The sequence below is a fragment of the Leuciscus leuciscus genome (assembly GCF_965113295.1).
Source record: "Leuciscus leuciscus genome assembly, chromosome: 5".
NCBI lineage: Eukaryota > Metazoa > Chordata > Actinopteri > Cypriniformes > Leuciscidae > Leuciscus > Leuciscus leuciscus.
The window spans coordinates 41,456,762-41,484,385 of NC_138729.1; the positions used below are offsets into that span (position 1 = coordinate 41,456,762).

Consider the following 27,624-nt stretch of genomic DNA (forward strand, 5'->3'; position numbering starts at 1 on the left):
GATAAAGCATGACGGTTGTGATTATAAAAAAAAAATTATAAAGTATGACGGTATCAAAAAGATTTCCAGTTGAGTGTTAAGCAACATTCAAAGCATGCAACATGCAACTCCAAGTTCTTATGTTGTCTTGAGCTATCAGCCTAAGGCTATTTTAAAAATATGGAGACAACTTTGGAAGACAGAATAAAAACACAATATAATTGTAAATATTTAAACATGCAAAATTAAAAAGCTTAATCTCAGTCATTCATGAGAAACGAACAGTTTTCGGTTACAGAACAGCTGAAATGAGTTAGTTCAATCAACTCTGAGTTGACTGACTCTGAGTTAAGCGCGTGCACCACAACTATAAAAAGCCATTATCAATGGAGCGCAGATATTATGAGTCACCATGGCGACAGCGCCAGACAAAAAGAGGTCTGCATATTTCTCACCAGCAGAACTGGATGTGCTTCTGCAAGCATATGGAGAGTATGAACACATATTATTACTATTTTTTAAATATCGGCTGCAGCAGCGAAGGACAGAGAGTTAGCTAGGGAGAAAATAGTTGCTCAAGTCAATGCTTAAGTTTACATTTTAATTACTATTATACAGTGATGGGTGTAATTAATTACCAAGTCTAAATACTGTAATTTAATTAAAGGGATTACTCTTAATTCTTCTGTAATTTAAAGTAAAATCTGATGTAATTGCATTAGACTATAGAACAATTCTGTGTATTTAACATACATTTTTAAAAGGTATATTTTTAATGTAGCCTAACCTTCTCCCTCTACACACTTTGGTCAATTCAAGAATAATCCATGCAATTGTATATTGTTTATTTGAAAGCACTAAAAGTGCAGTTTCTTGTCTCTCCTTGTATTGTTCAAGTGGTTAAGGTTGACATGGGATTTAGTCATTAGTAATAAGTAGACCAATAATTTCTAAAGATATAGTCATTATTACATTAATCTAATTACACTGTTGAAGATGTCATTTGTAGTTAGTAATACAAGTAACTTACCCAACTGTTATAATATCAGAGGTGAAACTGGAAGAACAGTATGTTATTCAATCTAATTTTAATGTTCATGTAGGTGCAATCCTGCAGGCATTAAAAGAACATGGCAGCAGCTGAAAATTAAATATAAAAACATAATTCAATCAAGTAAGGCTTGAGCATATCATGGGTGTATGCTACCTGACTTTACATTTGACATATTAAATAACTAAATAGCATCCAGTCAGTGTCTAGCAGTGCAGCAGCATTTTTGGCTTTCCAGCATTCCTGGAGGGACTTCAGAGCCAGTCATTCCCGAAGATCCAAGGGCCTCATAAAATGTAAGAGGTTTACATGTGTTATTTTTTATAGGCTATTTTTGATATTTCCATTTATTTTACTTTGGGTTGGGGTTTTTGTTGGTCCCAAGTTAGATTCTGATGGTTGGTAATATCTGTCTTTTGGAGCCTCCTGTCCCAACAGAACCCCAGGCAGTTGTAAGTCGCCTACTCAATACACCATTATGACAAATAGTGTTATGGGAACTCAACCAAATGCTCATCTTCACAGGACGATGGGGATAAAGAGTTTCTGCTGCCACAGAGAGGCCTACAGAGGTAATGTTAATATTATGTGTCTACACATCAAACAATCTACACATTCAGATTTTTTCACATTTTTATGTGGAGTAGCCTATAGAATCTAAGTTTAAATCTATAAACGGGTATTCTTAATACCCCCTTCATCTTATTAAAAGATAGAAATAAAACAGCAGTAAAAATAGCAATATTTTATTTATTAATAATAAATACCATGGTAACTGACTCTGAGTATAAGTTACCTCTCTTTCAGAAACGGGCTTGACTTACTCTGCTTTCTCAGGTTTAACATACCTCCCATTCTGAAACAGAAAACCCAGAGTTTCCCTCATTTCAGGGTTAACATACTCAGAGTTTTCACTTAACCTCTCTGAAACAGGCCCCTGCATCAATCCCGGGTCGTGTTTGCGTTCACACAGAGGGCGTTCTGGCAATTTCCCGGCAAATTGCCGGGATCATCGCGCTGTCTGAAAGGAGCGACACTCTTCCTCCATAGGCCTACTTCACGGTTGAGATCGGTTGAGATGCATTTATTATTATATTTCTCAGTTGCTTTCTTTGGAAGACACCGCTCGAGAGCATCACCAAGCAACTCGTGTTTCATTGTGATCATCACTCCACACACAACTTCCCATATTCTGCCAAAAACTTAATTCTGTGTTTGATGTTTTTCTGACACATTGCTTAAGTCTTGTGCATTTGCTTATAATTAGCTAATTTCCTGACCAATAATTCGTGGTTAAGAAAATTAAAAAGCTAAAAGTGTTTAGCTATTTTGGGTATGGCGGCGGCCCATTTATTTCTTTATTTTTGCCAGGAGTGTAATATATATTACAGTCTCATGTACGCTGTTGCTTTAGGAGAACACCAGAGGGCGCCGTTCCCAACATTTTACATGTAGACGCCCGACAACAAAAAGCTTACGGTGCCAACCAACCGGTCATACCAGTTTATGAAAGACCTTATTCTTCACAGTATCGTATGTGTTCTTTGCGGGTTTGCCGGAGTATATTTAAATAGTTTTAACATAATAAACTGTATGAGAGCACAACATTTCAATTATTCCTCCACTTTACAATTATGCACACGAACAGCTAAAAACAAACAGATAAAAAACACAATTAGACAACAGTTAGTCTGAATAGCAAAATATGCAAATTAGACTAATCTTTTGTTATAAGAGGAATGACCTATTTAGTATAGGCTATGCTTTCAAGGCTTTAAAATAATAATAAAAAAAACGTTCTGCTAATATTGAGGTTTATAATACTAGTTGTGAATCTGTTTACGGTGTTAGACGCCAGAAATAAGTTGTAATAATAATAACTTCTTAATATTTCCTCTACCTACGAGAAAATAGCTCGAGTTCATAAGTTAGACGGTGAATGTTTTGATTTAGCTTCAGAACTTAGTAAAAAATGATCCCAGTTTCTACGTCTGAATAAGAGGGTTCGTCCACACCCCTGACGCTCATTACAGGTTTGTATTCAGTGGGCGGTGGGGAATCAAAACACTACTTCTCCTGTCCGTTTGAAACACTTGTGCGGAATTCTAAAGTTTCCGACAAAGGGATACGGATTCCACCTGAGCAATGCATGTAGGAATCTGACCTCATAAACGGAATAACTACTGATTGTAAGAAGAAACGTCTAGCAGTAACGTTAGGCTACTTCTGTACGGGTGAGCAACTTTTTTCTTCTTCTATGACTTCTGGTCCAGTGTTGTACGAAGGGGTGAGAGATATTTCAGATCAATTTAGAACAAGTTAAAGCAATTGATAACCATTCAGATGAAAAAGTAACACTTAAAAATGTCCAGAACTTCCTCTCCCCACTGCCTGATTATCTCCAAATCACAGTGTTGTTAATATCCACATAGACGCTCTGTGTGTTTGACATGCACATCTGTTGATCAAGGTTATTATTTTGCTTTTATAAGTTAAAAGTTTTACAGTCATTTCATGCGCTCAACTATGTCAGCAAAACCAGCACTGGATGCTCTTTGAATCAAATTAATTTTTCCCACAACCTCATCTCTAGTTCGATCACAGCTGTTTGGCTCTTTGGAGACCTTGTGACACGGAAAAGGAAGTCTAGATCTTCCTCTGAGGCCATGGAGATGGATTTTGTCATTTCCAGCTGTTATCTAATGCTATGTTGATAGGGTTGACTTTTTCTCCATCTGTTGCGTTTCTTATTAGGTCTCCCAGTTACATGGTTTGATGCACCACCAGCGCTTCCTCCAATTCCCAAAACACAGTAAAATGACTTAGGCCATCATGCTCCCATGTTATCAGAGCTTATCAAAACCTTTCCACTGTTCTGCTTTCACTCTTTGTGGTGATAATGGACTGTATTGGACTCGGGTCAGAGTAGAGGTACTGCTGTAGACAGTATTTGGATAGCGCTTGCCAGGCCAGAGGCAGTAACTGTGGGGGTTTGTGTTAGATTTTCCATCATCCGCTTAAGCAAACATGAGGGGCAGATGAAAACTTAGCTTGGGGAACAGCTCGGTGGTGTACTACACTACACGACTTTTAAAATCTGAACAGATTGTAAAAGTTAAAACACTTGGCGACTGAGGATCACACTCTACCAGACTTTAAATTAATTCCAAACACAAACATGCAGCTTGTTGCGAAGAGACTCATGACAAATGAAAACCATGGCTGCGTCCGAAATCGCATACTCTCTTGAGTAGGTACTTATTTTAAATAATTACTTCGCAAACGCTAAAAAAGTACGTTTTATATAGTATGAATGTGTGTAGTATGAATATTATCTGGACGTACTACATTAGCCATATTGTCATTATCACGTGACCTAACAGTGGCAGGTGTGTTGCTTCACTGCAATTCACAAATCCTCTTCCGTGGCCTCATGGGATAGTAAAATGTCCATTGTATGCACACTTCAGAATCTCTCCAGAAATAGTAGGTCATACTTTATGCCTACTCTTTTATGAGTACTGTGAATTTAGACATACTTATTTTGTCACATACTGTTTTTTGCCTTCAGTATAGTAGGGAAGTTTCAGACAGGTAATGGCTGCGTCCGAAAACTGATAAATGCTGCCTTCGGAGGACACATTTCAAGGTTGGAGTATGCGTGTTCTTAAATCGGCTCGCAATATCATACATGTTTGATATCCTCCGACTGGGTGTAAGATTAAGCTAAAAAAAGTGTCCATCAAACACTCTGACTGCTCAAAATATGGGACTCTGACTGCTTAAAGTAATTGTTACATGTAGACTTTTGGAAGTACTCTTAAACGTCCTCAGACTGCCCTCTCAGAGCAGTTGTGGAGCGTCTCAGACATGCCTGAACAGGACCAGTGGTTGTTCTTGTGGTGATGAGCTCACAGACAATCAGAAAAACAGAAACCTGGAAGCTGACACTGTTTCAGATTGCCAAAATATGAGCTGTGGGCTTGTGTATAAAATATTATAAATAAAAAATCGTCGTCTCTGCCATAGCTCTTAAATCGTATTAATTCTTGGTCTTTACACTTGGTCACAGCGTTTAGTCATGGCCATCAAACTTGGAACAATGTGTCTTCATGAGTAAAAAAATTATTGCTTGACCATTTTTAATTTTCTTTAAATTATTGTAATAATTTAAAAATATTTTTGAGTGATTACCTTTATCTATCAGTATTGCAACACCACCAGTTTATTTTATTTTATTTATCTTCTTGGTTTAACCACGACGGTTGTCTTTTTGTCATGGTCCACAACAAATGTTGGTGCATGACAGCCCCTTGTTACTTTATATTTTAGTTGAATGGGAAAGAGCAGTTTGAATGTTCTGAAAAATTTCTTCTTTTGTATTCCAAGAAAGCAAGAAACTCAGTTTTGAAAAACTATGACTAAGAAAACGATGACAGACTTTTGGATGAACTGTTCTTTTAAACAGCACTGGAATTAAATGCAACGTCAGCAACGGTGGTTCTTTGATGAAGTCATCGTTCATTGCCTCAGGAGTTTGGACTTAATTCGATGCAATAGTAGACTTCCCTCTTGAACTGGGAAGAGAATAGGAGACAGAGGGAGTGTGAGTCACGCCTGTTCTGGGAAATGAGAGAATCAGTTTAGGACTGAGATGAATCCCACAATAGATTGTGACATGTGGACAAAGGTTTTGGAGTGGGAGTGGAGTGTGTGTATAGGCTTGTACAGGATATAAGGGATGAATAGGGGCATCATTTCCCCCAGCTGTGAGAAAGTGTCTTGGATCAAAACATTAAATGACAGCGGCACCAAAATATATCACATTTGTACCTAAATGTTAATATGAAATGTTAACTACCGTTCAAAAGCAAGTCAGTTAGATTCGTTTTTTAAAGAAATTAGTACTTTTATTCATCAAGGATACATAAAATTTGTTATGACAACAAAGACTTTTACTGCAAATTCTATTTTAAATAAATGCTGTTGCTTTTCAGCACAATAGTTTTAAATTTTGATAATAAGAAATGTTTCGTGAGCACCAAATCAACGTCATATTATTTAAAAAAAATATTCATTCATTTTTGCCACCAAAGAAATATATTACATTTTAAAATATATTTTATTATTTTAAATTGTAATAATATTCCACAATATTTTTCTGTATTTGTTATCCCTCTCTCTCTCTTTCTCTCTCTCTCTCTCTCTATATATATATATATTATAATATAATATAATAGCTGGCATTGGCATCAGTATGTACAGATGATAAAAAATAATTCATCATATGATATCAAATTACATCACGTATGTTGATTCAAGGTACTGAAGTAGGATAGAGAATAAAAACGAACACAATTCAAAGTACAATGTAAGTTCAAACCAATAGGACCAGACGATCAAAATCCCAGAGATCAAAGGCACTTCAGAACACATGCAACAAATCTAAAGCAAAATCCCAAACTACAAGAGGGTGGGGCAGAAAACCAAGAGGACAAAACCACAGTAGACAAATTAACTCCCAGAACTGGCAAGATTTCATAATGTGTATATGTGCTAACTGAGTATTTATACATAAACAGGAAATATGAGCCAGGTGTAAATGATGAGTGGTTTCAGAAGCTTTGGGAATATTGTGGGGATGTGGGACAGTAGACAGCAGCATGTTTCTTGTCGAGCTTCAGTTTGACTGTTGTGTTCTGACTTTTTATTTTATTTATTTTTTTAGCTTTGTTTGGGCCCCTGCAGACCCCCTGACACTTTCCAGCTCCCCCTAGGAGTACGGGGGACATTGACATTTGGGAAGTACACATAGTATACAAGCAATGACTGAAGTAAGTAGCATATGTATCTTTATGTATTTATGTCTATAGATTCAGAGTATTGAAGCTACTGGACACTTCCAATACCAGTGAGGTATTCTGTAGTACATTCATGTTGTTTTTCTTCTCAAAAGAATGGTATGATTGATATGTTAAAGAAACAAAGAATAGAATGTATAAATAAATGGTTTATAAAACAAGTCTGACTTAAAGCTTTATTTAAGCCATCTTTACACTGCAAAAGTGTCTTGCTAAATTGTTTAAGGCTTTCGTAAGAAATGCTTTTGATTAAGAGCCCAAAGTTACAGCAGATATTTGGTAAGAGATCTCAACACCGATGCCAACTCTTGCGTACAAAAACCGTAAGAAAGAAGAAAAAGAAAAAGCTATTTGGACTGTTTGCAATCAATGTCATGAAAACATCCTTGAGCTGATACATCCAGCAAGTTCTTCGCTGCAATTTAAAAGGGCGTCATAAACAAAAAAATATATTAAAGTGCCCCTATTATGCTATTTTAAAGGTTCATAATTTAGTTTTTGAGCTCTCCTACAATAGGTTTACATGCATCCAAGGTCAAAAAGTACTTTAATTTTCTCATAATATACATTTCATATCACTCATTTCTCAAAGAGTCTGAAAACGGTTCATTTGAAGATTCAGTCTCTCTAAACCCCTCCTTTCTACAAGCCTACTCTGCTCTGATTGGTCAGATGGCCCATTCTTTTGGGATTGGTCTACCATTTACAGCATGCCTGAAACAAAACACCTATTACTGAATTTCAGCTGCGGAGGCTTCCTCACCACTTGAACACAGAGTGATACGAACAGTAACGATGGTGTCGTTTATTCCATCTCAGTTTGTGCCTGAGATGGAGTCCTCATCCTTTTGAAGGGCACACAAAGTGGAAAAGTGAGCAGCCATGACTCAGTTAGAGAGGTGAACCTACCTGGGAGAGATCTCTTCAGAAACACAAGAAGCACACCTTGTTGAACTAATTAAATAATTACTTTCTCTGCTAACATCCCACACTGTTAGGAGAGAGAGGGAGGGAGGAAGGAAGGCCAGGCTCATAAGGTGTTCTGGTAGTACCAACAGGGTAAAATTATTCCAGGAGCCTTATTTCTGGAATGCATGTTCATATTTCTTGTGCATTCAGGAATAAAATATTTCCTTGATTTCACAGTCCAGTGCAGATTTATTCCAGGAATGTTTTTCTTTCTTTCTTGAATGCATCTCTCCTGCAATGTTTTCAGTATTGGGTTCTGTTCGTGCTGAAGTGGATTTGCTCAAGGTGAACTGAGAGACCTAAGCTGTATCCCATCTCCTTACGTTCAGAGTTCTCTAACACTGGTTATAACCAACATTTAATGGAAGCAGCAATGCCTTTTCCTACCATACATGCTGAATAATAAGATTTATAAGATTAAACCAGGACAATAAATGATCAAGTTTCAAGTAGATACTAATTGACCTGCAGTTGGTGAATTTGACCATTATAAGTAATAGTATAATTTTAGATTGTTTCCAAAGCCCTAGACAAGTTCCTTTAAGTAAGCAATTATTAAATTATGACATACTGGTTGAGACAGTTGAGTTGCCTAACAGCTATTTTAATTATTTTCCATTTAAATGATCAATTTACAGAGGTTCTGATGTAGAGAACATGCACTAGCACATGTTCCAGAGTAATTGCTTTGTCTTGTGTTTAAAGTCCACTCACTCCATTTTTGACTTTACAGCAGGGTTTCTCCGCTTCCACTCTACTAAAGCGCTATCGCCTGGCCATGACCGAATCAAACTCTGTCTCCTCACCGTCCGGGACTGCTGTTCAGGACTCGTCAGAGGGTAAGGACATTTTGGCGGACGGGGATCCCAACTTCCCTATGTCTTCACTGGCAGAACTACTGGACAATGATGATGGATCACAGCCAACCCAAGACTCGCCCCAGGATTCAACTCGACCTGGACAACAGACTGACAACAAGCAGAACACACGGATTAGGTTCCCAGGGGCCTTTAAAAAGGGAGTTCCTAAACCCATGGACCTTCTTGAGTCCACCATGTCTGAATATCCAGGGGCACCAGGGCCTAAGAAAGCACCTATGGACTCCCTGTTTGACTACGGCACATGTAGGGAGATCAACAACCACAAAAAACGCAGGAAGAAGCTTCCACGGGGGTGAGAGACAGGAGCTTTTACCTATTTTTGTTTTATTTTTGCCACTTTTATTGATACAATAATGCAAAGGGCACAGGAAATTATTGGTAGATAGGGGAAAAGAGATGAGAAAGATGTTGGAATCAATCTTTTATTAACTAAGCACATGCACTAACCACTAAACCACAGCGAAAATGCTTCTTGGATAATATACAATATCTTGCCCATTGAGATTTTTATCTTTTTAAATTTTAAATCACTCATTCACATATGTAAACTTCAGTCGTCTGTCTGTCCGATTAAGTTTGCAGCTTCTGCAGATCATTTGCATTCTACTCATTAAAAGTTGCTGTTTCCCTTACAATAAATGCAGGGTGGGCATCAGTTTAGTGTTTTTAAAACCAAATTAAAACCCAAATGACTATATAATATAATATAATATAATATAATATAATATAATATAATATAATATAATATAATTAATATAATATAATACAATAATATTTTACATTTATATAAATAACTAAATTGTGAAGTGAAGTGTTTATTCTTTGTACATGTACCTTGTGCGTGTGCAAGTGAGCAGGAATGCCACTGCCATAAACAGATGGACACATTGTTTACTGGGTGACAGAGTGCAGACTGAGGATTGAGTAGTGCTTAATATGAAATAACTCTTTGCAATGTGTTAAATCTTCAATTAAGAAAAGCCATAGAGGAATCATCTTCTTGCTTTGTAATTGAGGTGAGACGATGATCAGATCTGAATGGTTTACGGATTGTCTAGTGTCACTTTTGGACAGTCTACTCATGGTTTTACACTCTTGATCATGCACAGTGGGGCAACTGAATGTCTGTTGGTGTTTCCATTAATACTTATGGAGTAATGTTTATGTTGAGGTCAGTTAGGCAGTCAGTTTTTCCTGAGTACAGAGACTTATTTATGGAAGTTTTTTCTTAGTCCACTGTGACTTAAGAAGTATGAAGTTCAAGCCAGGTAGGGTGGTACTTCAAGTTTTTTTTAATGCCCATGTGCAATTTTATATTTGTAATATACATTGCATGTTTAAAAGTGCACCAAGTAATGTTTCTGCTAAAAAATCGTAATAATGCTTTTTACAGATGTGTAAAATGATCACACACTCGCTTCACAGATGAAGACTAGTCAGTTGCCTAAAAAAACAAGTCACCCCCTTATTAAGGAAGCCATATTACATCATGATCAGCCATGTCTTGCAATTCAATAAATGTCAGATTTACGGTTTAGGATACAAATTAGAGACTTAACATACTTTTGACTGGAGCACGTTTAACTGGAGTCATAATTTTAAAAGCGCTTATTTCCCCCTGCAGGAAGGCCGAGATTGAGATGTCATGTGACGAGGGATCCCCAGAGCCCCCTGTTTTTAAAGTCTTCAACCGCTGGCTGTTGTTTGAAGCTGTATCTCGAGCAGATCCAAGAGCTCTGGATGGTCTCCTGCAGTATCTTCAGTCAAGTGAAAAGAGGCTGACAGATGAGGAGTTCAAAGGTGCATTCTGGGAATGGATTAGTCTATAGCCCCTTTCACACAGAGCGTTGATCACAGAAAATTGTCATATAATTGTGTTAAATAATTATGAATCTTCTTTATTGAATCAAAGACACAGAGAGTGACACTGATCAGGGACCAAGAATGACGCAGACACAGAAGTGTAGTTCACTCAAGACAAATCTTTATTGAAGTCCTTCAGCTTATATACTATGTATGTGCATACAAGAAAAGGTGTAAATGAACCACAACCTTGATATAGATGAAGTGTGACAAAAACAATTATACAGAAAAGACTCCATATTTGGTATATTATGCGATGCACTCACGCACAGTGGAAAAACACAGAGTACAATAAGTGCAAACACTTTTTTTAACAATGGCCACTTTAAGTCATTTATGACTTACCAGGTGTTTGCATCACTTTTGCATTTTAATGCTAAGGCTCTTTTCTACAGTTGTAGGACCTGGACATATAATGCAAACAAATGTAATGTCAAACATTTGTAATGTCAAACATTTCATTCTAATTTACTGCTGTGTATCGTCTTGTTGCTCCCACGGTGGTCTTCACAGCCTGTTGGACTGCTGACATGATACATGGCCAAAGGCAAAGCAAAATGAATGCAAACAAAACAATAACTATTACCATGATCACGCAATGTTCTACTTTCGCAAACATTCCGGTCATCCCTTCCCACCAGCCTTCTTCACCTACTTCCCTACTTTCTAATCTCTTCATTATTCTCATGATATTGTAGGTGCAGGTGGTTCCAACTATTGTACAGACTCCTCCCTGTGCTGCAGTCAGTTGGTCCAATGCAAGTCTATTCTGCAAAGTAGTCAACTTAAGTCCTCAATGTTCTTCCTTGATTCCTTCAAAAGTTTGGCTTGTTGAATTCATGAAATTATGTAGTTCATACCTTGTTACTTCTACTTCCTCCATTACGTCTAATACACCTATGGGAGATAGTAAGGCTTCAAAGAATCTCTTTGCCCCCATAATTTGGATTTTTGAAGCTATTGGGTGTGCACAAATTATATATATTTATTATGAGGACCTAGTAACATTGCTGGGATCAGTCCTGGAACTTGCCCTGTGTGAACAAAAGGCAGGACCAATGCCATAAGGGTTGTGCCATAGATGTGTGTCGTCGCAATGACGTAGTTATCATGCGACTATTCGACCGGGGTTTTTAAATGAAGATCAACGTTAACGTTGCACATTAACAAAGATGAAAATTTGTGTTCAAGGAACAAAGGAAGGACAAAAAAAATTCTGCAAACATGTCACATCCTGATTCACACTGGCTGAACCAAAATCACACGATCCCGGGTCACATTATCAGTTTATTTTCCGAAATCTCTGTGTGAAAGGGGCTTATGAGTGAAGAGCAATGGGTGTATGTTTAGGTTTGCTGTCTAGAATACAAACTGGAAAATTATTAAACTACTGTACACTGTTCTTAACTGTTTTATGTGAGTAATAATCTATTATTAAGACTTGCTTTAATAATGATCTCACTTTTTTATTAAAAAGAAAAAGCCCTGATTTATTATACATGAGAAATCAGCGGGGTTGTGTCTCTAAATATCGAATGTTGTCGCAACCCCTTTCCCTCATGGTTCAATTGTTAGGCTATTATATAAGCTGATGTGAACCCTGCAAGGTGGGGTCCTCTGTTTACATCCTGCCTCAAAGTGTCAAGCAAACTCAACAGAGAGTAGTGAGAAATCACAGCAAACTGTCACAAATGGAATGAAGGATTCTGTTTGAGGGGATCAAAAAGACAACTCTGGCTAAATTTAAACTGACCCATGAGTAAAGCAAATCAGGTTTTGGAAACTAGAGGAAAATGTGATGCCTTGATGAAAGAAAGGAAAACATTGACATTACTTTCATGTCTTGGATTAGCAATTAGAACAAACCCCTAATGTTAATTATTAAACCCTGACGTGTAAATTGTCACCTACTTCGTACTTTTCTAAGGGACCACTCCTAAAATTTGCACTTTCTGGATGATACCTTAGGGACACTGAGCCAGAATTTCATACAGAATAAAATGTACAACTCTGGTGTTCTTCTCTCTACTTTCTTTAGAACCTTCTACAGGGAAGACGTGTCTACCAAAAGCACTTCTGAACCTGCACAATGGTCACAATGACACAATCCCTGTGTTGTTGGACATTGCTGAACAGACAGGAAGCCTCCGAGAGTTCATCAACACACCCTTTAGAGATGTGTATTATAGGGGTGAGTCCTCCAACCACTAAAAACTGACCAGATTCAACACTCATACAAATAAAAATCAGCCGTTAGGACCAGTTTCAGGCGTAATTTGTCTTAAAAGTTTCCAAAATCTTTAGTGTGGCATAAGCTAACATTTACTCTGAGCAGCTTCCAGCACCACCCTGAGCAGGTTAATGAAATATGAGCACAACGGTGGAGTTTCACATGCGCTTCTGACTGAGCTCAATGTTAGAGAAGTTACCCCAGAGTTGACGATGGGTTTCCTGCAGTCTCCACCCTGTTCAGTACAAAGAGTCCTCACAAACACTGCTGAATTTAACGTTGTTCCTCTGTTACCTCTCTAGGTTTAGGGCATTTGAATTTGCCAGTGCCACACCCGATACAGTACATAAACGTTCCTTTCCCTCTGATACAAAAAAGATTAATGTTTACATTTCCAGCACTATGGTCTAGCAGCTGAGATACATTGAACTTGTATTCATGCGGGTGACCGTCCAGTTCATGTCATTTTTTTCCCCTTCTATATCAATTAAAGTGATAAAAGGCCAGAATATAAAAAATATTTATATATTATACATTTATAGAAATTAATTATTTTATTCAGCAAGGACACATTAAATCGATTACAAGTGATTCAAATAGATTTAATGACTTTTACATTGTTACAAATGTATTTCTATTTCAAATAAAGTGCTGTTCTGTTAAACTTTCTGTTCATCAAAGAATCCTTAAAAAAAATGTATCATGGTTTCCACTAAAATTAAGGTGCGCAGCTGTTTTCAACATTGATGATGATCAATTTTTCTTGAGCAGCAAATTAGCATATTATAATGATTTCTGAAGGATCATGTGACACTGAAAATGTAATGATGCTACAAATTCAGCTTTGTCATCACAGGAATAAACTACATTTGAGAATAATATCAGTCATTTTAAATTGTAATACTATTTCACAATATTACTGGTTTTAGTGTATTTTGAGTGAGCAGAAGAGACTTCTTTTAAAACATAAAACATTTTCAACCTTTTGAATGCTAGTGCATTATAAATACTGTACATATTAAAATCATTTCATTTTTATTTATGTTCTGGCTGTAGACTTCTATTTAAACCTAATTTTCATTTTTATTTACTTTTAATCCTTCAAATGCTGTAAATGACAGGTTTGTGATGGCGGTATTATTAATACCGGGAAGTTCTCAAAATACACAATAATGTACTTAAAGCAGACCTTGTTTAGTCTGCCTCTAATTTCCTCAGGAAACAATCACTCACACATTGGTTCAGTTTGTTTGCCAGATTTAATTCCAGTCCTCGAGCCAGTGTCAGATAACCTAATTCTGTATGTCAACAGATTTTCTTTTGTAGACCCACTGCCAAAACCCATAGAGATGCACTGGACTACTAAAATCACATTATTTAAGGTTATTCCTTTCTTAGTTTAGCCAAGTGTATGATAAAATACTTCCTTAAACTTAGACTTTAAGTCAGGAAATCTTTATTAGTTGAGGACAATAAAAAATAAATATAGTTAACTCTAGTCTCCATTGGAAACTGTTTTTCTTATGTCATTTCACACGAACACTCAATGCAAAACTACAGGCTCTGCACATAACATAGGCTGTATTATCTTATTTTCATATTACAGTACTTCCTCTTGTGAAAAATAAGTTGACAGTGTCAGTATCTAATAATATCATGCTGCTTCCCGCTGCTCTGTCTGATAAGATGTATCATAGATATCAGTTTTCCTGTAATGTCACAGAGTGCTTTGGTTTTGATTTTATGGTCAATTCATTATCATATGATGAACTTCTGATTATTTACAATAAAAATGTGGCGTGTGTGTAGGTCAGATGGCGCTGCATATCGCCATAGAGCGACGATGCAAACAGTATGTGGAGCTTCTGGTGGAGAAGGGGGCTGATGTTCATGCCCAGGCCAGGGGCCGATTCTTCCAGCCCAGAGAGGAGGGTGGATACTTCTACTTTGGTGAGTTTGTTGATTCTGGTTTTGTTCTGTAGCTTTAAACCATCTTCAAGGGTTAGTTCACCCAAAAAGATGGAAATTCTGTCCTTAATTACTCACCCTTATGTAGTACTAAACCTGTTTAGAGCACAAATGAAGATCTTTTTGATGAAATCTGAGAGCTTCCTGTCCCACCGTTGACATTTACGGCTACGCAAATACCACTTTGATGCTCCAAAAAGTTAATAAAGAGATCATAAAACTAATCCACATGAATTGAGCGGTTTAGTCCAAATTTTCTGAAGAGACACAATCGCTTTATATGATGAACAGATTTAATTTAGGCTTTTATTCACAAATTTAATTTAGGCTTTTATTCCCATATAAACATTGATCAGCAAACATAAACAGAAGCTCAACCGAACCTGCTTGACGTGCGAGAACAAACCTCATTGGTTCTTGCGGACGCTCAAACGTGCTGCGGTAACACACGAGAATGAACCTCATTGGTTCTCGCACGTCAAGCGAACATGCTTGAGCTTCTGTTTACCACAACTGATGTGTGAGTTGATGAATGTTTATATGTGAATTAAAGCCTAAAGTCAATCTGTTCATCATATAAAGCGATTGTGTCTCTTCAGAAAATTTGGACTAAACCGCTCAATTCATGTGGATTAGTTTTACGACCTCTTTAGGAACTTCTTGAAGCGTCAAAGTGTAGTTGTGTAGATGTCAACGGAGGGACAGGAAGCTCTCAGATTTCATTAAAAAAATCTTCATTTGTGTTCTGAAGATGAACGAAAGTCTTATGGGTTTGGAACGACATGAGGGTGAGTAATTAATGACAGAATTTTCATTTTTGGGTGAACTAACCTTTTAAAAGTGAGTGATAAGGAATATAGTTTAATATTGTTAAATATATTTGCAATCTGAGTGTATTTTCAGAGTATTGTGCAGGATATATCAAGAACGTATCCAGACCACTCTGCTCTTTCATACTGTATATTACATGCTTTTAATGCTCTGTTCTGAAACATTTGGTCCAATGATAAACTACTAACCTCATTACAACATGCTGGAGCGTTTACTCCCAACGTTATGTGTGGGAGGCTCCATTTTCTGTTTTATCAGTCACTCGCTCACTAGTTACACTACTGTTCAAAAGAACTTATACTTACTCAAATTTAAAATGTATATTAAAATAGTAATTGCTGTTATAATATTTCACAATATTACTGTTTTTAATATATTTTTGATTAAATAAATTGAGCTTTGTTGAGTAAAAGGTACAGTATGTCCACATTTTTAAAGAAATTGAAGGGAGATTAAAGCGATTTCCTAGAGGTCTTGACCTGTAATTCTTCTTTATGAGACAGTTAGCATCAGCAGCCTAGCATTCATGACTTTGCCAATAAATAAACAATACATTTATAAACCCAATGGTTCCCATTGTAACATCAGGTGATTTTCTTTCCTTTTTCCTAAAATCCTCCCTTTTGTGCTATGTTTGGCAAATGTGAGGAGTATTACACAGTTTATGCATTCATTAATATATCTTAAGGCATATATTTGTTTGATGAGGCCTTTGCTACTTTGTAAGGGCCGTTAGGCTTTGATTTGATGTTTATATTAGTGTTATTAGTATTATTTTTTTCACTTTTATATTGTATTATTTCTTTCCTTGTATTTTACAGTGTTTTATCTAATCCTTTTGAAATTGTACAGCACTTTGGTACACAGTTTATTTATAAAGCACCTTAAAAAACACATTGATTTGATTTGAACTTTGATGAAATGTTTAGCTGTGGGTAAGACGGTTTCTGGAGCTTAGAAGAAAACCAACAAGACATTATGTCACAAATAAAACAAGTGCTGGATGTACTAAGGATGTAAGAGAGTGAAAGGAGCCTCTGTGTTTGCAATGGAAAATACAGTAAAAAGGTCTTATATTTAGGAGGCCTGATGATGTTCTGAAGTATATAAAAAAAATTGCCTGAACACATTCTGCCTCCTGTTGACCAGAGTGTGTTACTACAGGTCTGTCAAAATTGACCCTATTTACTTTAATTCATGTTCCTGATCTTATTGTGCTTGTCTTTGTAAACTTTGTAATGACTTCCTAAGGTATAAAATCCGATGTCCCGCCGTTTCTTTTGTCATGATAAATATTCTAATCTAAACTATTCTAGTTTATCCTCCCAGGACGTCAGTGGTTACAAAACTGGGATTTTGTAATAAAATCAAGCTGAGAATTTGAATTCCCTTTTCATGAACCTCATTTACATCTCGCAATTTTCAAACCACAAAACAAGACGTCTGCTTTGGAGCTGATTGAAAGGTGCAAAACTATTTTAAAATAATCCAAGGATGACAGAATAGGATTATCTTTTCTGGTGCCCTGCCAGGAGTCTCCATCTCTCTTTTATTCACCTGTAAATTATTTTCATTTGTATTAGACACGGCTGTCAGTGTTTAATCCCCCCTGATCTGAGCACGAAGGGAGTCATTCGCCGCGGAGCTTCCCGGTGACGTGAGCGCCAACCTGAGAGCACTGACAGCTAATGTGATTTAGCAGTCACACTAACCGCTCTCTGAGCGCGTGCAAATCAATGAGAGGGAAGCGTTTCTATAAGAAGTGACATGAAAATAATCTGTCACCCCTGGCAACAGCTCACTCTCAAGTCTCTCGGTTTGGTTTTCCTATTTGAGATGGTTCTCATGAGACGAGCACTAATTGAGCACTGGATACCAATGGTGACATTTAGATCAAAGCACATTTGTTATGTGAGCCCTGCAAAGGGCTGATTGACTTTAGAGGCTAATTGTATTTCTTCATCGGGGGGTTTAATAAAGGGAAATGATAAATGGAACATCTGGAAGTTGTAGTCTAATAGCTGGGCAGGCGGGAAATATCTCCATAGGACCAATTGGTCGACAGTGTTGGTATTCTGGTCCCCATCAGGCTTTTAACTTGCTTAACCAGCAAGACTTCCTTTTGCAACCAGATTTATCAGATCATAACGGTCAACGACCAGGATAACCCATAATTCTAGTCTAAACTGATCTTTTTTAGTTTTTCAGGGAAAATACTAAAATGATGCATTCGATAAGTATCTACTAAATACAGTAGCATTCAAAAATTAAAACATTTTTAATGTTTTAAAGTCTGTAATGCTCATCAAGGCTGCATTTATTTGATAAAGTAATATTGTGAAATATTATTACAATTAAAGATAACTGTTTTCTATATGAATATATTTTAAAATGTAATTTATTCTGTGATGCAAAGCTGAATTAATTAATGTTCAGTGTCACACGATCCTTCAGAAATCACTCTAATATGCTGATTTGGTGCTCAAAAAAACATTTCTTCTTATTATTATTATCAATGTTGAAAGCAGTTATGCTGCTTAATATTATTCTGGAAATCTTGAAGCCTTTTTTTCAGGGTTATTTGATGAATAGAAAGTTCAAAGGAACAGAATTTATTTCAAATATATAGTAAAAGTCCTTTAATCAATTTAATGTGTCCTTGTTGAAGAAAATGAATTAATTATTATAAAACGGCATTTATTTTTTCACTGTTGATAAATGTAATGTGTCCTTGCTGAAAGACAGTATTATAATCTTACTGACCCCAATTTTTGAAAGGTAGTATATGTAAAAATGAATTAGGATATAGAAAAATTGACAACTGAAAGTGTTTATGTTGTCTCTTTCTCATTGTACAGGTGAGCTGCCTCTCTCACTCGCAGCTTGTACCAACCAACCAGACATGGTGCGTTACCTGACCGAGAATAGCCACAAGAAGGCAGATATGCGGAGACAGGACTCGAAGGGAAACACAGTTCTGCACGCCCTGGTCCATATTGCTGACAACACTCGGGACAACACACGGTTTGTCACAAAGATGTACGACCTTTTGCTCATTAATTGTGCCAAACTCTACCCAGACTGCAACCTGGAGAATGTGCTCAACAATGACGGCATGTCGCCTCTCATGATGGCCGCCAAGCTGGGCAAAATTGGGGTAGGAGACTGCTTTATACCAGCAATGCAGCTTTACGGACTTGCATTGGGAATGCATGGTAGGAAATGGCAAAGCAAACCAAAAGTTTTTTCTCCACAGGTGTTCCAGCACATCATCCGGAGAGAGATAAAAGATGAGGAGGCTCGGCATTTCTCCCGTAAATTTAAGGACTGGGCTTATGGACCCGTTTACTCCAACCTGTATGATCTGTCTTCCCTGGATACCTGCGGCGAGGAAGTCTCTGTTCTGGAGATACTCGTCTATAACAGCAAGATTGAGGTGAATATGTGGATAGACAAAGGATGTGGAAGATAGACTGTGTGTGCACTGTATGGTGCTCCATATTTTGTGATGTTATCACGTGTGTGATTTAGAGGCCTTGCAGGAAAACAGTGGAAGTTGGATGATGAGACATAAACTTGTGCAAGTCATAATAAATGTATAGAATAGCATACATGTATAGCATTTATGGAAATTGTATAACAATATATACAAATAACAATCATTAAGAAACTCATGATGTTGGTGGCTATTTCTGTGTTTATCTTTCTGACATGCTTTATTGGTTGGACCCTCAGAATCGCCACGAGATGTTGGCGGTGGAACCGATAAATGAGCTGCTGAGGGCCAAGTGGCAGAAGTTTGCTGCTGTGACCTTCTACATCAGTGTGGTTTCCTACCTTGTCACCATGATCATCTTCACTCTTGTGGCCTATTATCGCCCATCAGTGGGAAAAGTGAGTACAGTCTAAGTCCCTTTAAGACAAGTCCGTTCACTCAGTCAGGGGCCATCATGGCCTTTGTCCCCTAATCTCCAGTCATATTAGTAGTTCTTCTGTTTGCTCAATTCGCCAGTCAAAACACAAAAACAATGGGATTATAAATTCAGCTTCGTTAGCTCAAAACCAGTGGCTATATTAATCTTTCTTCCATTTATTTTTCCATGAGTAGTCCATCTTCTCCATATATTATCTGTACAGGATGTACACCACTGTTCAAAAGTTGGGTGTTAGTTCGATTTTCTTTTCTTTTTTTTCTTAAATTTCTTTTTTTTTAATACTTTTATTCAGCAAGGATGCAATAAATTGATCAAAAGCGACAGTAAAGACATTTATAACGTTACAAAATAATTATATTTCAAATAAATGCTATTATTTTGTACTTTCTATCGATCAAAGAATCCTGGGAAAAAAACATGGTTTCCACAAAAAATATTAAGCAGCGCAATAATAATAATAAATGTGTTTGAGTACCAAATCAGCATATTTAAATGATTTCTGAAGGGTAAGGTTTATGTAACACTTTTTTTGGTTTCACTTTATTTTAAGGTGTCCGTGTTACAGTGTAATTATATATTTAAGTACTGAGTAATAATAAATACCTACATGTTCTTATTATAGGGTAAGAATTGGGGTGTGGTTAAGGTTAGTTGCATGAAATGATATTTATAGTAATTACTATAGTAACTGCATGTAATGTGTAACAAGGACACTGTAAAATATAGTGTTACCATTTTTTGATCAAATAAATGCAGCCTTGGTGACCATAAGAGACTTCTTTCAAAAACAGCGAATTTTTTGGGGAACGATAGTGTACGTGTGGATGTTCATGTTTTTGGTTTGAATAGAGACGAATTGCTTTTTTTACCACATGGGTCCTCCTGTGTGAAAGAGAGTCCAATGTGGTGGAGATGCATTCTGGGAATGAACAGGTCTGTAGTTGATTCCTAAATCTTATTCCTCCACAGCCCCCTTACGCCTACAACACCACTACAGACAAGGTGCGTTTGGCAGGGGAGATCATAACAGTGGCATCTGGAGTCTTTTTCTTCGTAACAAATGTAAGCTTTACATACGCAATAACATACTACTTGTAATACAGTTTTTTCATTTTTAAGATCCATCTCAGCTTGCTGAAAGAACACTGGTGTGTATGTTTCTTACAGTGTGTTGTGCTACCCAAATTCACTCTTAACGTTCTTTCTGTTTTCTTTTGGTTGCCGTATCTTTCCTCTTTAGCTAGCACTAAATATCTTGAGCAGCATTTCTTGGTTTTCTCTCCTGATTTAGATTAAGGACCTTTTCCTGAAGAAATGCCCGGGGGTGAATTCTTTATTTATTGATGGATCCTTTCAACTTCTCTAGTAAGACACTCGGTCCCGTTCTTTGTGTCTTCCTTTACTCTCAATGTCTTTCCTTAAGGCGATTTTCTCCCTCTTTTTAATTGAGCTGTCTAATTAATTCCAAAACCCCTTTCTTGGCATGTTTTAATAGTTAATCTCCTTGCATAAAAACAGCACAATCTCAGCAAAGATGACTGCAGTTCAACGATATGTTTATGTTAATTATAATTAATATGTGGCATTGCTAAACCAGTGAGGCATTTTACATTTGAAAAGCAAATCTTACATAATGAAACTCAGCAACAGAGGCAAATAAGGATTCAAAGACGTTCTCTAACCTTCAAAGTAACAAAATACGAAAGTAGCCAGAGGCCACAACATGTTTAGTTATCAGTTTTGAGCTGCCAATTTGTCGCCAGTAAACTCAAAGCAAATGGTAACCTTATTAGTTGAAGTATTTGATGACAAGTACTGTACATTCCTTGCTGACCAATCCTTTGTGTTTCCTTGTGTCAGCTTCATCTACTCCGTGCTGGTGCTGGTGAGCGCAGCGCTGTACCTGTCAGGGATTGAAGCCTACGTGTCTGTGATGGTGTTTGCTCTAGTTCTAGGTTGGATGAACACCCTCTATTTTACCAGAGGTCTTAAACTCACTGGAACTTACAGTATCATGATTCAGAAGGTATGAATTAAGCACTGTATACATTTAATTCAATGATTGTAAATTGTGAAATCAGTTTCTCTTCAAATATCTTTGTGAATTGTCAAGTCTTGAAACAAATCAGTTTATTTAGCATAAAACAAATGAAATCTCTTGTACTCATCAAGGCTGCATTTATTTAATCAAACATACAGTAAAACAGTAACATTGTGAAATATTAAGTTTAAAATAACTGTTTTCTATTTTAATATACCTTAAAATGTCATTAATCCTGTTATAACAAAGCTGTCCAGTCTTCAGTCACATGATCCTTCAGAAATCATTCTAATATTCTGATTTGGAGCTGATGAAACATTTCTTATTATTATCGATGTTGAAAACAGTTGTGCTGCTTAAAATTTTAGAGGAAACCATTGTACAGTATTCTTTAATGAGCAGAAAGATGAAAAGAACAACATTTATTTGAAATGGAATTTTTGTATGATTATAAATGTCTGTACAAAAATCACTTTTGATCAGTTTAATGCATGTTTGCTGAAAAAAAAATCTTAAAGAAATGAAATCTAAATCTGTCCCCAAGCTTGTATATACTGTGTGTGTATGTGTATGTATATATATTTATGAAAGAGAGAGAGAGAATTTTTAATTCTTAGTAAGGTCCAATGAAAATGTCAAAATGACACATGTAAATAAGTTACCAATAGTGTGCTATACTGATGAAACGTATTCATGTCTGTATATAGTGTTGTATTATCCCCCAACAATCACTTCTTTTTTTTTTAGGCTAAGATGTTATTTGTAAATCCTATCTTCTTGAATTAGACAACATTGGCCTGCTTGTTAAGTTCAGCAGCAAATCTCCATAGTTAAGCATATAAGCTGTTGTTTCCAGTAATGACTACATCACAGCTGGGAACCACATACAACCCTTGGAATAATTAGCATGCTTGCCGGTCTACTGTCCTCTCATATTGTTCGTGTAATTATGCTTACTCATCATGTCTTCAATTTTGATATTTTGTTCAGATTCTCATCAAAGATTTGTTCCGGTTCCTGCTGGTCTATGTGCTTTTCATGATTGGCTATGCATCAGGTATTCTAGTAATAACACTTAAATTATTGGTATTTTATGGTATATTCGCTGTGATTAGTGACTGACAATTTATTTTTGTATTCCGCACCAGCATTAGTCTCACTTCTGACCATCTGCCCTGATGAGGAGACATGCAAGGATGACTGCCTCAAATACCCAGAATGCCGAGATACGAACACCTTCAGCGAATTCCTATTGGACCTGTTTAAGCTGACCATAGGCATTGGAGAGCTGGACAACATGTTGAAAGGCGCACAGTATCCCGCGGTCTTCCTCATTCTCCTGGTCACCTACATTATTCTCACCTTCGTCCTGTTACTCAACATGTTAATCGCTTTGATGGGGGAGACAGTGGGACAGGTGTCCAAAGAGAGCAAGAAGATCTGGAAACTGCAGGTGAGAAACTGCGGCAGGCTGTTGTTTTGTGGTCATTTGACCCAAAATGGAAATCAATTCCTCACCTTTACGTCATTCCAATCCCATATTATTTTAATGCCTCTTTGGAACACAAGAAATTTAAGACAAAAAGTCTGAGATTTGAAATGGCAAAGCACATAAAAGTATCATAAAAGCTCCAAACGACTTTTGTATTTTGTATCCTTTTTGTCAATACGAGTCATCATACACTTCCATTACAAATCTCCTTTTGTTTTTTTCTTGGAAGGAAGAAAAAATGCTAGGTTGGAATGACATAGGAGATAGTGTAAATAATGATAGTTTTTGGTTGAACTATTCCTTCAAGTTGTTGTTGCCATGGTTTAATTTGATGCCCATCAGACAGGAAGTCACTTACATTTTTTGTTAAAGGGATATTTCACCGCTGGAAAGATGAATGTGTATTTAAATTTGGTCATTTATGTAGTAGAAATGTGAAATTATTTTAGAAGTTGGTGCTTTCTAGACTGAGAAAAGCCAGAAAATGTATTTTTGGCTCATGTGGATGAAAGACTCCCAGAATGCACTTGCTTCGCTGCCCTACGAAGCCACTCCCAAGCCACGCCTACCGGTTACAGAGGGCAGTATCGGAAGAAATTATACAACTAGGCTACTAGTTGACTCCCACCCCCTATGGGTCCTAGCTCCTCCTACTGACTGTAGTCTCTAGCCTCTGGCCAAAAAAGCCTCTGATGACGCAAAATGACGATTTTTGTGTCATCAGAGGTTTTTTTCCAGACACACAATACAGAAATCTCTCGTCTCAGGGGGACTTTAGGGAGGGAAGCACGGTCATACGAAAATACTACCGGGTTTCTACTGATACAAAGCTTAATGCTAATCGATGTGAGGTATCCCTTTAAAGGGATAGTTCACTTTGAAATACATTTTTGGTATGTTTTAGCTTACCTCAAGGGCATCCAAGATGTAGGTGTCTTTTTGTAGGTGTAGTTTCAATTTTGATATTTTTAGGTCAAACCGTTCTTGTCTGTCAGTCATATAATGCAGGTCTATGGTCATTATCTCAAAGAGCAAGCACAGAGTCCAAATTAAAACAATTCCCCGTCGTCCAAATTAAACAATTCCCCATCGTAAGTACACATTGATGGCCTAAGACACGAAACGAGCGGTTTGTGTGAGAAAACGAACAGTATTTATATCGTTTTTACCTCTTATACACAGCCATGTCGAAGTGATCTGATCTGACGTGTACGCAGACTGGTGCATAGATATATACACTAGATGTCGCCTTAAAGACATTCGTTCCAATGAACTGCCGTAGACAAGGCGACATCTAGTGTGTATATATCTATGCACCAGTCTGCGTACACGTCAGATCAGATCACTTCGACATGGCTGTGTATAAGTGGTAAAAACGATATAAATACTGTTCGTTTTCTCACACAAACCGCTCGTTTCGTGTCTTAGGCCATCAATGTGTACTTACGATGGGGAATTGTTTAATTTGGATGACGGGGAATTGTTTTAATTTGGACTCTGTGCATGCTCTTTGAGGTGGTGACCATAGACCTGCATTATATGACTGACAGACAAGAACGGTTTGACCTAAAAATATCAAAATTGAAACTACTGTGGAAAAAAAGACACCTACATCTTGGATGCCCTTGAGGTAAGCTAAAACATACCAAAAATGTATTTCAAAGTGAACTATCCCTTTAACTTCCTTTAACTTAAGTTATAAATGCCTTTCATCTCCAACATGTAATTTTCCTTCTGTTTGTGTCAGTGGGCCACTACTATCCTAGACATTGAGCGGTCCTTCCCAGTGTGTCTGCGGAGGTCTTTCCGGGTTGGAGAGATGGTTACTGTCGGCAAGGGCTTGGATGGAACGCCGGACAAACGCTGGTGCTTCAGGTACAACTACAAGATATCCACTACTCATTCATTCAATTACAGCATAACCCTTCAAGTCATTTACCAGAGTTATGGGCCTTCATTTTCCATGCTATAGGGTGGACGAGGTTAAGTGGTCCCATTGGAATCAAAATCTAGGGATCATAAATGAGGATCCGGGCCAGAAAGTCTATTACGAACAAACGCAGGGTGGACGGGGCCTTCGAAGAGGTCGGTAAATGAGCTGGCAGGATTTTTCACATCCACAATCACATCAACACGTTATGCTTCTTTAGAATTTTATTTTATGACTTCTGGGCACAATTTGTTCCCAAATTAGTAAAAAAAACAATAAAATAAACGCAATTTCTCTCCACTGCACCAACAGATCGCTGGTCCACGGTGACTTCTGGGCACAATTTTTTCCCAATTTGTTAGAGAGAAAAAAATACAGAGAAAATTGTTTCAAGAATCAACTAACAAACACAATTTCTCTCCACTGCACCAACAGATCGCTGGTCCACGGTCGTCCCGAGAGTGGTTGACCTGAACAGGAGCTCCAGAGATCACACCGTAGAGATGGAGCCTCTCACAGGCAGACACAGACATAAGTCTGAAAGCTAAAGCTGAACGCTAAAGGACTTCAAAGGGCGACAATCCATTGAAACTTTTTTTTTTTTACCGGCCAATTATGTATTTTATTAAAGCTGACAATAGTTCTATAGTATTTAATCACTATTGGGAGAACAGCTCTATATATTATGAGGTATGAAAATATCCTCTTTTTTTTGGATGATGATGGTATTTTACATGTATATGTGGACCCATGATACACTCAGGAACACTTTTGATTTGTAGGTCAATCCATATTGTTGCTAGAGAGATATGTTAGAAAATATAGTTGTTATTATAGTATTTTTCATGGTGTGTGCAATAGATTCTCTAAACAGATTTGATCATTTTTATTTTATAAACAAAAAGTGGATATATTGATCCAGAAAAAAACGAAAACACTCCACAGGGTCTTGGATGTCTCTGTTGATTTTTGCTGACATTTTTTTTTTTTTTTTTTTATTACATGGAAAAGGTTATATTTTAATCAATAAGATTACAACAGTGTTAAATGTGCCTTGTGATAAAGTATGGTCTTTTTAATGAAAAATCTTATTGTTATTCTTTTGTTATATTGCCCAACCATAATGGAAAGACAAAAAAATGCTGCTCTGTTTTGGCCTTTGGCTTTGTTTTGTAATAAAGGTCATGCAGAAAACAGATGTGGCACCCACACCAGGAGTGTGCACAATGCCAGACAGCAGCAGTATGCTATTTTCACCTCAGTATGCTGGCAATAGTGTGACTTCATTGGTGTGATACTGGTAATGACTGGTTCAGTTTCTTATTTCAATGGTAAACCCATGCCAAGAGACAAAATGGCACATTTTGTAGGGTAACTTCATTTTTCTGTTGGCACGTATTTTTAATATATTGTATATACTGTTTTTTTTTACAGAGAACAAAAGGCATTGTCCTATATGCTGTAGTTTATTGCACATGATTGATAAATAATGTCATTTTTTTTCTTTTTTAAGAAACTGACCATTTCAATGCTTTTAGGTCTTTTTGCATTATTTCTGAAGTCCATGAACTGGAATAGGATTCTGTGTGTTGATTTTGTTTAAAGGCCTGATTTCCACACTCTGGTCATTTTAAATATCCTTTATTTATACAGTAGACACTAAGTATAGATTAGGTATCAGAAGAATGTACAGAAATAGATGCTAATATATTCTTGATAGCCGGTATTATCTTGCGAGTATGTTAGATGTTTGATGCTGCTGTTCATGAACACATTATTTTATGTCCTAAATCGGATGTGCTAATAATTCCAACACTCAGAGATTTTTGTTCATCAGCAATAAAGAGATTTTGATTCGCCCACTCTTACTCTCTGCAAATAAGACAACGCTGCTCTTTCAGATGATTATTTTAATTTCTAGCCTACTTATTGTATATTTAAATAATTTAATTTGTTTCCTTAATTTTTTCTCTCTGTTTAAGACAAATTAATCTGACCTCAAATATGTAATGGAAAGAACTAAAATTCATTACTTCAGTCCCCTTTATAAGCACACCAGTCTTGTCTTAATCTGAAGAATCTGTAGCAATCCTACTTGGCTTGACATTAGAAAAACAATGTGTTCTAGTTCTGCTTTAGTGATGAGAAGTTCTTTCGATACAGACTATATTTGTAATGAAGTTTGTTTCAGCAGTTCTTTTGCATCATCTAGTAATAGCTCTAAAACGTTTTCAATAAACTCATGAAATATCATCAATGATATTCTTAATGTGTTTTAAATTGAATGTGTCCCAATTCAGCTTCAGCTCATAAAAACTGATTTAAAATCTAAATGTAATTTGCATTTACTGATTACTAACATTTATTTACAAGTCTTAAAGTTTTTCTCGAATAAATAGCAATTTTAACAGTTTTGTATATGTGTTCATAAAACTGCACACATAATCAAGTCATAAACATTTCTGACTTTCAGCCTTTTACACTTTTTTCACCATTAACAAGTCCAAATGAAATGTGGAAAACACACATTTAGAAAAACAAAAAAACGATTAAAATCCTAATCTTGTATTAAATTATTATTATTATTATTTGT

At 36.7% G+C, this 27,624-nt stretch overlaps 1 protein-coding gene across 2 annotated transcripts; it reads left to right on the forward strand.

Moving 5' to 3' along the window:
- The first annotated feature begins 3,075 nt into the window (after window positions 1-3,075).
- trpv4 (transient receptor potential cation channel, subfamily V, member 4) lies at window positions 3,076-27,284 on the forward strand. 2 transcript variants are annotated; one of them, XM_082170230.1, is made up of 17 exons: window positions 3,076-3,264; window positions 6,759-6,864; window positions 8,594-9,033; window positions 10,366-10,541; window positions 12,643-12,795; window positions 14,644-14,784; window positions 18,492-18,790; window positions 18,890-19,069; window positions 19,369-19,527; window positions 20,538-20,630; window positions 20,860-20,933; window positions 21,429-21,594; window positions 22,600-22,666; window positions 22,758-23,062; window positions 24,849-24,976; window positions 25,074-25,186; window positions 25,467-27,284. In XM_082170230.1, the coding sequence occupies exons 2-17, from the start codon at window positions 6,856-6,858 to the stop codon at window positions 25,577-25,579; spliced, it is 2,616 nt and encodes an 871-aa protein (XP_082026356.1). In that variant the 5' UTR covers window positions 3,076-3,264; window positions 6,759-6,855; the 3' UTR covers window positions 25,580-27,284. The 2 variants fall into 2 exon arrangements, with proteins under 2 accessions (XP_082026356.1, XP_082026357.1); XM_082170231.1 differs by having other exon boundaries at window positions 8,597-9,033.
- The last annotated feature ends 340 nt before the right edge of the window (window positions 27,285-27,624 follow it).